The sequence below is a fragment of the Drosophila arizonae genome, chromosome X (genome assembly GCF_054131065.1).
Source record: "Drosophila arizonae isolate 15081-1271.41 chromosome X, UAZ_ARI_1.0, whole genome shotgun sequence".
NCBI lineage: Eukaryota > Metazoa > Arthropoda > Insecta > Diptera > Drosophilidae > Drosophila > Drosophila arizonae.
The window spans coordinates 22,084,990-22,095,056 of NC_142927.1; the positions used below are offsets into that span (position 1 = coordinate 22,084,990).

The 10,067-nt window shown below is 38.9% G+C and overlaps 1 protein-coding gene across 13 annotated transcripts in view; it reads left to right on the forward strand.

Annotated features, from left to right (window-relative positions):
* Nucleotides 1-9,062, forward strand: part of alpha-Man-Ia (alpha-Mannosidase class I a) — an 83,961-nt gene extending 74,899 nt beyond the window's left edge. For all 13 annotated transcript variants that reach the window (XM_089474274.1, XM_089474273.1, XM_089474272.1 and 10 more), the window contains exons 3-7: nucleotides 5,663-6,275; nucleotides 6,345-6,569; nucleotides 6,654-6,792; nucleotides 6,873-7,134; nucleotides 7,212-9,062. In XM_089474274.1, the coding sequence (XP_089330400.1) occupies nucleotides 5,663-6,275; nucleotides 6,345-6,569; nucleotides 6,654-6,792; nucleotides 6,873-7,134; nucleotides 7,212-7,358 (1,386 nt within the window). In that variant the 3' untranslated portion in view covers nucleotides 7,359-9,062. The remainder of the gene's footprint in view (nucleotides 1-5,662; nucleotides 6,276-6,344; nucleotides 6,570-6,653; nucleotides 6,793-6,872; nucleotides 7,135-7,211) is intronic.
* The last annotated feature ends 1,005 nt before the right edge of the window (nucleotides 9,063-10,067 follow it).

Sequence of the window (10,067 nt, forward strand, 5' to 3'; positions counted from 1 at the left end):
CATTAGAACATAACTTGAACTTGAACTTATTCATTTGCTGAAGTGAAATATTCAGTTGAATCAGTTGGATCTAGATATACAATATTTTAATGAATTATTGATATTGTTCATTAGGCCACTTTCATGGATTCTTTACTAGTTATTTTTAATTGAACTGAACTGGTCACTAGTTCTTTTTAAGAAATATAACTGCTCATTATTATTTCTTTCTTCTCGTCATTATTTCTTTAAGCTGATCTAGTTCGATTGATTTTTTCTATATTTAGCTCAATTTGGAAACTTATCTTCAAAGGAAACACGAGTTACACATTCTCCTGTTTTAATCGGTCTCTTGATTTACCATTTGTTTTAGTTTTGTGTGTGTGTGTGTGTGTTTGTTTTCGCCTTTGTCGTAATCGTTTTAAATATAAAATGTCTTTGCAAAGTTTTGTAAATATTTGAAAAGAACGAATTCTTTAGAGTTTTCTTTGGCCCTCTTAAATGCAGCGATGCAAAGCAATCACGTTCTTTCACCTGCCCTGCCTGGAGCTGCTCTTACTTTAGTTTTATTTCAATTTTTTCTTTTTTTTTAGCTCTGTGCAAGTCCAAGACTTTTGCTCAGCTTCTATTCCATTAGGAAAACTTTCGCATTTGTTGCTGTTGTTTCTCTACCAATACCAACTCATATTTTCTTAATAGTTTGCTCGTTTTCTTCTTGCTGCCTGACGCACACACATACACACGCACATGAAACATGCTGCTGCTCTGCTTTTTTACAGTTAAGTTTGACTTCATATTCCGTCGCTAAGAAAGCATGCAAAACTTAACCAGACAAATAGTTGCTCTGTATGTGTGCGTGTGTGTGTGTGCGTGTGTGTGTGTGTGTGTGCTCCTTTTTCAGCCAGATATTCAACAGAAGCGACGCGTCGTCTTTCGCATTATTTTATGGCCCCAAGCAAATTATATTCCCTTAGTCTTGGCCAAAGAGTTAGCCAAAAACTTTTGTGTGAAGTTCGTCTTTCTATCTCTCTCCCTCTCTCTCTCCCTCTCTGTGTGTGTTTTAGTGTTGGTGTATGCATAATTTCACAAAAAAAAAAAAAAATGAAATACAAAAAGAAAAAATACATTTTAAAGTTATGCCGCCTCCCCCGTTTCGTCCGTTTCGCCCCTTTCGCTTTCATTTAGTTGGCTGCCATTTGCATTGTTTTGCGGCCCTGCGGCATTAAGCGGCCAAAGTTTTTGGCCAGCAAACTTTGCTGTTGCTGTTAAAGTTGCATTTGAAATTTGCATTAAATTAAGCCAAGCCAACGGAGCTCCCAGCCCGCGCAGCTCCCTGTCCAATTTGAACTTTTCGCTTAAGTCGCCGCTAGAAGTGGCAATTAAATCCTGATCAAATTAATGGCAGTGGCAGTGGCAGTGGCAGTGGGAGTGGCAGTGGCAGTGGCAGTGGGAATGTCATGCGGCGCATGCCGCTAACTTTGCTAACATCTGCAACCGCAGCCGCAATTGCGTCGACTTTGCCAGGTCAAGTGCATAATCGGGCCAAAAGCCAAAAACAGCAAAAAAAAAAAAAAAAAAAAAAAAAAAAAAAAAAAAAGCAACAACAACAACAACTAAACTCATCGCTGGCCAAACGCTCCCGGGACGGACGGGCAACGGCTGCTCTGCGGCAGGCGGAAGGATGCAACTGCTATGTGCGGCATTTTAGGGGGCATGTGTGACATATGACGAGACGCGCCGCAATGGTCGTGCACGTTTTCACGTCTCGTTGCGGAAATGATGTTTAGCACACACTCGCACACACACACATATACACGCAACACTGCCATCAACATATACGCATTTGGCAAAGCACGTTCCGTGCGACGTTTGCACATTTCAAGGATATAACTTAATTCGTAATGAAGACACACAAAACTGAAACTACAGCTGCATACACAAACGTATAGCATGTCTCTCTCTCTCTCTCTCTGTTTGTGTGTGTGTGTGCTTCAGTTTGGCTAACAGCGTGCAAAAATATTCAATCAATCAGTCAAAGCCATCAAACAATTTCCGTTCAAATTAGTCAAGCTGATTATTTACTGCTGCTCCTGCTGCTGCTGCTTCTCCTGGTGCTGCCCCTTCTGCTCCTGCTTCTGCTTCTGCCCTCAAATCGTTCAGTTTTGGCCCAAGTTTGGCTTAATTAACGGCAGTTAATAAGTCTAGTTGAACAAGCGCACTGGATAAATAAACATCGAGAACACGACGCCAACGCACTTCCAGTCGAGCTTCAAATTAGATGCGACTCATTAAGCATTTCAGCTAAACTCAACTCAACTCAACTGAGCTGAGCTGAACTGCACTTGGCGCAAGTCTACAAGGATTTTGTCTTCAATGACTCCTTAATATATATATATACATATACATACATATATCATATGCTTTAAAGCAATCTCCAACAGTTATCAAACACACCAACTGGCACTTGACAAAAATATTTCTTTTCTTTGTATATATTTTTGAGTCATTTAAATATTATTCATATATTTAGCAAGTCGATAGCAATTACAGCTGTATAATTATCGATAGTTAGCGCCATTAGTACACAACGATAGTTACTGCTAGTCGTCGATAGTTATTTCAAATCCATCAATGATCAACGATAGCTATTGCAATGGGAGTGCTATGCGACGATAGTTATTTAAAGCCATCGCTTATTAACGATAGTTATTTGCAAATCATCAATGGATGACAATAATCACGAATAAAATGAGCACGCTAGAAATGAAGGGAATCTCTCTAGCGAGAGCTAGACATTCATCTTGGACCATGAAAATAAATAAATAAAGATGAACACAGCCACTCATACATACATATATAAATGGGTAAGAAGAGCATCATTTCAATTTTGACTTCCAGTCATCGCTATGCTGTGCTCGCTCTTCCAGTCATCGCTTTCCCATGCTCTCTCTTTTTTTTTGCTCTTCCTTCCTGTATTTGCTTTTCCTGTGATCGCTCTCCTGTGGCTCTTCTCTTTGAGCTCGCATGCTTAATATATATGTAACACTTTCTTAAGCACTAAAGCAATGTTGTTATTGAATTTGAGGTCTCTTTATGAATTTATAAGAGCGAAAAGGCTTGGGCACTTAAAACTTGCTCAATGCTTAGATTGCAATCAGCCAATCGATTGGCTGAGCGAGCTAAGCAGAATCATAATACGGACCGCGGAGTGTAATTTAATTTTATGCTCTTCATAGAAAGGTTGCAGACATTAACGCCGGCAAATGGTCGAGCATATATAAAAGCATCCATCGATTTACCTTACCAAAACCAACTCAATATCAAACCAACTTTCTGCGCAGCTCTAATCTGCACAAAATACTTGAATTTTAGTTACGGCAAATCCCAATCGAAATTCAAAGTGTGAAATTCTAATAGGAAAATTTGCGTTGACATTGCGCCATTCCTTCTGAGCGCTGGCTATGCGTGTGTTAATGTGTGTGTGCTTACGTGTCTGTGTGTGTGTGTGAACTGTGCGCCATTTGCATTTTCATAGACGTGAATTTATTGGGGCCTTAAGCAGGCGGCAAAGGGTTGCCTATGCAGAGCTAAGAATTATTAAGGTATGCGCCATCATCTGTGTGTGCTTGTGTGTGTGTGTGCGTGGCCGGAGTCGCAGGACGATTCGCTGACAATGGAGCCCGCGCAAGCCTTGAACTCCACGTGGCCCCTAACCAGCGAGGTGTGCGAACGTCGTGTCCGAGTTTAATTAATTACCGGAAAACTGTTAATATTTGCATTGCCTTCAAAAAGCTCCGCAACCAAGCGGCCATCCGACCATCGGCCCGACCGACCAGAGATCCGCAACGGGCAAACACAAAGAGCCCAACAACGTGGCCCACAAAGGAGAGGAGCGCTGAAGGTGCTGGGGTGGGGCTGGCCTAGACTTGTGGGGGCCACACTGAATCGGTGTAACTCAGCAGGCGTGCACGATGGCGCTTTTCATTTGCTTTTTTTGTTTTTCCTAATATTTATACCCTGCAGTCATGCAAAAAGCAGCAGTATATGTCAGAGTGTTAGTGTGTGTATGTGTGACTCGAAATGCAAATGAAGATTTATTTTTATAAATATTTATCACAATTTGTCGTCGAAATATGCAGCACATATGCGCTAAAGAGAGTATCTGCTCGTTGAGCATTTTTTGTTAGCCTCATAAATTCTCGAATTTTATTTTTATTTTTATTTTATTATTTTTTTTTTGCTGCTCGTAATTTAATTTCTCAAAAAATGCGCTCAAAAGTATGCAATGCCAAATTATGCTGCGCTGCTGGCCCTGTGCGAATTGGCCGAGGTGGGGGGCGAGCAGTGGGAGGCGTGGCAGTGGGATAGATGGTTACCTGAGCTGACTGCAGGTGGCCCGTGGCTCGTGGCCCATGACCCATGGCCTGGGCAACTGTCGAGTGTCTGCCAAAGGGGGGGCAGGTGGGGCCAAAGGAAGCGCTGGTTTTAGCCTCCAAATGAACGACAGCCAAAAACGAAATTTCGCGTTGTCCATTTTGTTAACATTTTTCACAGTTGCACACGTGCATGGCATGCGTGCGTGTGTGTGTGTGTGTGTGTATAAGAGAGAGAGTGTTTGGCTGTGTGTGTGTGTGTGTGGTATTCTTTTGTATACCCAATTCCAATTGGATTGCTTAGCAGAACATTCTGAAATAGAAGTCAACAAAAGAGAAACAAGTTAATGCACTTCGCTTAAAGTGCAGCTGCATTATTAAAGCAAAGCCATTCGAATATTTATGTTGCTATAAGGCGAACAACACACACACACACACACACACACACACAACCGTGGAATTCCACATCGCATTGCCATGCATTAGAACAGCAATTTACAAGACGAGTGGGGGGGGGGGGATGGCTGCGAACAAATTCTATTTGCAATGAATGTGAATTGTTTCATAGAATTTGTAGCATATATCCAAAACACAAAACGTGGATAAACATGAGTGAGAACGGATAAGAATAACGAAGTGGATCTAACTGTTCGCTTGCATAACATTATCAGGGATTCAATTAGCCAATTTTTGTTTATCGGAAAATGGGAAAAAAATATAAAAAAATCATTAACTAATTAAAGATCTAACCAAAAATAGGTAAATACAAATAAGTAAATATTTATAAATACAATAATAATAAAAAAAATGAATAAAGAAATAAAATAATTAATAAAAATCAGTATTAAGTAATACATTAAATAAATAAAATTAGTTTTTAAAAATCAAATATATGTAACTCAATAAAAATTAATAAAAATGAAAATAAAATTAAACGAAATAAAAAAGAAAAAATAAATGAATATTTTGATTATATCAAAATATAAAAAATAAGTAAATAGAAAAAAAAAAACAAGCTAAAAAAATAAAAATAAAAAAATATGAAATGACAATTTACTTAAATAAGTAAATGTCAACAAGTAAATTGGGCAAATAAAATTAATCAAAAAGTAAAAAAAAATAAAAATGAGAATATAGGAAGTGAAGCATTTAAATGAGCAATTTATTGATAAATATTTAAGAATTAAAAGTTAATTAAATTTATATTTTATATGTATGTATATATATTATTCAATTGTAAATTAAATTAAAAATATGTAAATTAAAAAATAAATACATTTATCAATATATCCCTTTTGCCTCTATTCCAGATGATGGAGCACGCCTGGCACAACTACAAGCTGTACGCTTGGGGCAAGAATGAGCTGCGTCCACTGTCGCAGCGTCCGCACTCGGGCAGCATATTTGGCTCGTACGACCTGGGCGCCACGATTGTGGATGGCCTGGACACGCTGTACATAATGGGCCTGCAGAAGGAGTACAAGGAGGGGCGCGACTGGATCGAGCGCCGCTTCTCGCTGGATAACATCAGCGCCGAGCTGTCCGTGTTCGAGACGAACATACGCTTTGTGGGAGGGATGCTGACACTGTACGCATTCACCGGGGATCCAATGTACAAGGAGAAGGCGCAGCATGTGGCCGATAAGCTGTTGCCCGCATTCCAAACGCCCACGGGCATACCGTACGCCCTGGTCAACACCAAGACGGGCATGGCCAAGAACTATGGCTGGGCATCCGGTGGCAGCTCGATTCTCTCCGAGTTTGGCACACTCCATCTGGAGTTTGCCTACTTGAGCGACATCACGGGCAATCCGTTGTATCGGGAGCGCGTGCAGACCATACGCCAGGTGCTCAAGGAGATTGAGAAGCCCAAGGGACTCTATCCGAACTTCCTCAACCCCAAAACAGGCAAATGGGGTCAGCGTAAGTAGATCGACTGGAAATATATATGAATATTGGAGTTAATCTTAATCTTTTGATGCCTTCCCACAGAGCACATGTCGCTAGGCGCCTTGGGTGACAGCTACTACGAGTATCTGCTGAAGGCCTGGCTGCAGTCCGGCCAGACGGACGAGGAGGCGCGCGAAATGTTCGACGACGCCATGCTGGCGATCATTGACAAAATGGTGCGCGTCAGCCCCAATGGACTGACGTATGTGTCCGATCTGAAGTTCGATCGACTGGAGCATAAAATGGATCATCTGGCCTGCTTCTCAGGTAATTGAGATTTCACATCTATGATATATATGTGTGTATATGTATGTATATGTAATATATTTATTCAATCCTATTTTGTTGCAGGCGGCCTCTTTGCTTTGGGCGCTGCTACACGCCAGAACCATCACACTGATAAATACATGGAGGTGGGCAAGGGCATTACCAACACCTGCCACGAGAGCTATATACGTACGCCCACCCAGCTGGGTCCCGAGGCGTTCCGGTTAGTGGTCAACAGCAGCAGCTGCTCTAATCCCTCACTTATGCCAATCTCTGGTTAATCTCCTCCCATTTGCTCTTCAGTTTCAGCGAAGCAGCCGAGGCACGCGCGCTGCGCTCGCAGGAGAAATACTATATACTGCGCCCGGAGACCTTTGAGAGCTACTTTGTGCTCTGGCGTCTGACACACGATCAGAAGTACCGCGACTGGGGCTGGCAGGCGGTGCAAGCCCTGGAGAAGCATTGCCGCACACCGCACGGCTACTGCGGCCTGCGCAACGTCTACCAGCAGGAGCCGCAGAAGGACGATGTCCAGCAGAGTTTCTTCCTGGCCGAAACACTCAAGGTAGACAGCAAATTGAATTGAAATGCAGTTGAATCAATTACCAACTAATGAACCGGTCTCTATTCTGCCCTCCATAGTACCTGTACTTGCTGTTCTCAGACGACTCCGTGCTGCCGCTGGACGAGTGGGTGTTCAACACCGAGGCGCATCCACTGCCCATCAAGGGCGCCAACATTTACTATCGCAAGGCGGCAGTGACGCTGCCCGCCTCGAACGCCTCATAAGGCAGCTAACGCAGTCACTTGACCGTGTCAATTTTTTTTATTATTTTAAAATCAATTGACTCTCTCTTTGATAGTTGAAGGAATATTTTATTTTATTTTTTTTTTTTTTAGATTTTATTTGTCTGTTTAGTTTAGTTAGCTTACCTTTATATATATATGTATATGTACATACATACATATATATATATATATATATATATATAATCATTTTTAATGTGTATTACGATTAATTTTGATTGCACAATGACAACAATGAATGGATCCTTACTTAGCCGCGTCGTCAATGGACGACCCTTAACTATATGTAACATATTTATGCCACTTCATATATATATATATATTTATATGTATATGTATATAGCGAGAGGAGACACGCGACCCGACGTAGCTGTTTATTTGGTAGCCACCCTGTAGATCAAGTCAAATCAAATCAAACTGAGAACAGAAAACCCTTTGAAAAGCTTCAGATTAATAATAATCTTTATGATATATAGACACACACACACACACACATACACATACACACACACACACACACATACACATATACTCACACAGACATAGACGATACATATATATATATATAAACTCAGGTGTTCGAATTATGATTTCTTTGAAAACTGTCTTAGCTTTGATTCGATTCTCAATATCTTCCCAACTTCAACTCTCTTTCGCACTCTCTATCTATCTATATATCACTGTATCTAGTACTAGATCTATTGCAAACTAGTTTATTGTATTTGTATCACATTAATGAACTTGCATTTTGAATCTCTCAACTCTTGAAACATTCAGTGGCACATTCTGGGATCGACTTTGTTTTGTATATATATTTCCCTAGCGACAAAATGAAGGCATTAGGATGAGATATAGATTTGCATACAAATCAGACAATTGTCAAGTTATTGTTTATAAATACTTTAGTCTAAATATAATACAAGTAATACAACCTATTGTAATAGCACCTAGCTTACTTTAAATAAATGTAACGCATATTACTTTACATCAGCATCAAGCGAAACGAATCTTAAATCTATATATGAGAATATATATATAAATATACATACATATATTTATATATTGAAAATTAAAAAAATAAATTTAAATAAAATAATGAAAAATGTAGGAAATTGTTTAAGCAAAATATTTATACAATTATACAACAAGCAAAATAATTTAATTATTATCGATGTAAAGGTTTTTTTTTTTTTGTATAATCCTAAGCGTAGGATATGTCGAGGATAATGATATTAATATTAACAAATTTAATAATAAACACCAAAACACAAAATTAAAGCGAAAATGTTAAATTTTTGTATTCTTCGGCACTTCGTCAACGGCTCTTCAGCTGTGAGAAGTCATTTTAGACAGCTATGTACACATACACAGACACACAACACACACACATAAATAAATAAATAAATATATATATATATATATATATAGATCGATATATACATACATATTTTTTTTATGTTATATCAAAGTAGTTTTAAGATCGAACGTGAAAATAAATGTATGTATAACTGCGAGTCTAATTAAATTGTAAATGCATGGATAGAGAAAAAAGCACGAAATATGTGAACGAAGCTGTCCCTAGTTGGGGACAGACGACACAGTGCACGAGGATATTATAAATGCTTAAACATAATTGTATTGGACTAACCCATAAGTTTAATAAAAACCTAATGAATAACATACAAACGAGTTTTAAGTATTATTTTCTGGACAACCTCACAAATATTAGTTTGGGCTTACGAGAGTCAATTCATAGAGTCGTAGCCCTGGCGTTTTCCAATAATGTTCAAAATTTTCTATAGCACTCAATCAACTCAAACGTACAATTAAACAAAAATAAAAAAATTAATATTTTATAAGTTTGAAAATTAGACTATCAGGAATTAATAATAAATAATATATAGTAATATTTTATATTTCTTTTAGTAAACAATTTTACAGATGCCCAATGTTTTTGTTTAGATGGTTGAAAAAGCAACTGTGAGCCACTATATTAATATAAGTGATTTTCTAAAGAGATCATATACATATGTACATGATATGTATGTATGTATATAGTAAATTATAAAATAAGATACTTGATATTCAACTTTCAAGTTCAATTCAGATTTGTTGTGGTTTCTTACTGGAGCGGCGTACGTTCATTCAAATTGTAAATAGGAACCTTCTAGTTCTCTGCATATTAAGTTCAATGTCACTCAAGCTCAGCTCTACCAGCAAGTTGTAGCGCTTCAAAAAACAAATATCACATTTGTTTGTTTATTGTGCGTAATTATTCATGTTCAAATCGAAAATAAAATTTAAAAAAAAAAATAAACTAACAAACAATAATGAATTGAACAAGAGTGAACCGGAACTAAATTACGAGTCTTGTGCGTGTAAATGGGCACATGATTTTGTAATGAATTGTAATTTACTACCGGGCAGTATATGACCCGCTACAATTCCTTTGCAGGCATGACTAACACTTGAGCAGCTCTATTAAAAAGTGTATGTAGTACTTGCGCTTAAGGCGAACAAAGCGCTCTGAGGTTAACAACATTTCCCACCCAGACCCGCAGTTGGCGGGTGCAACCCGGAACGGAACGGGAACGCCAGTTCCAGCTTACAATGCAATGCGAGCGGGCAAAGTCCGCAGCAGAGCATAAGACTGCAAATGGCTGGACGAACAAAGCATAACCATAAAACGTA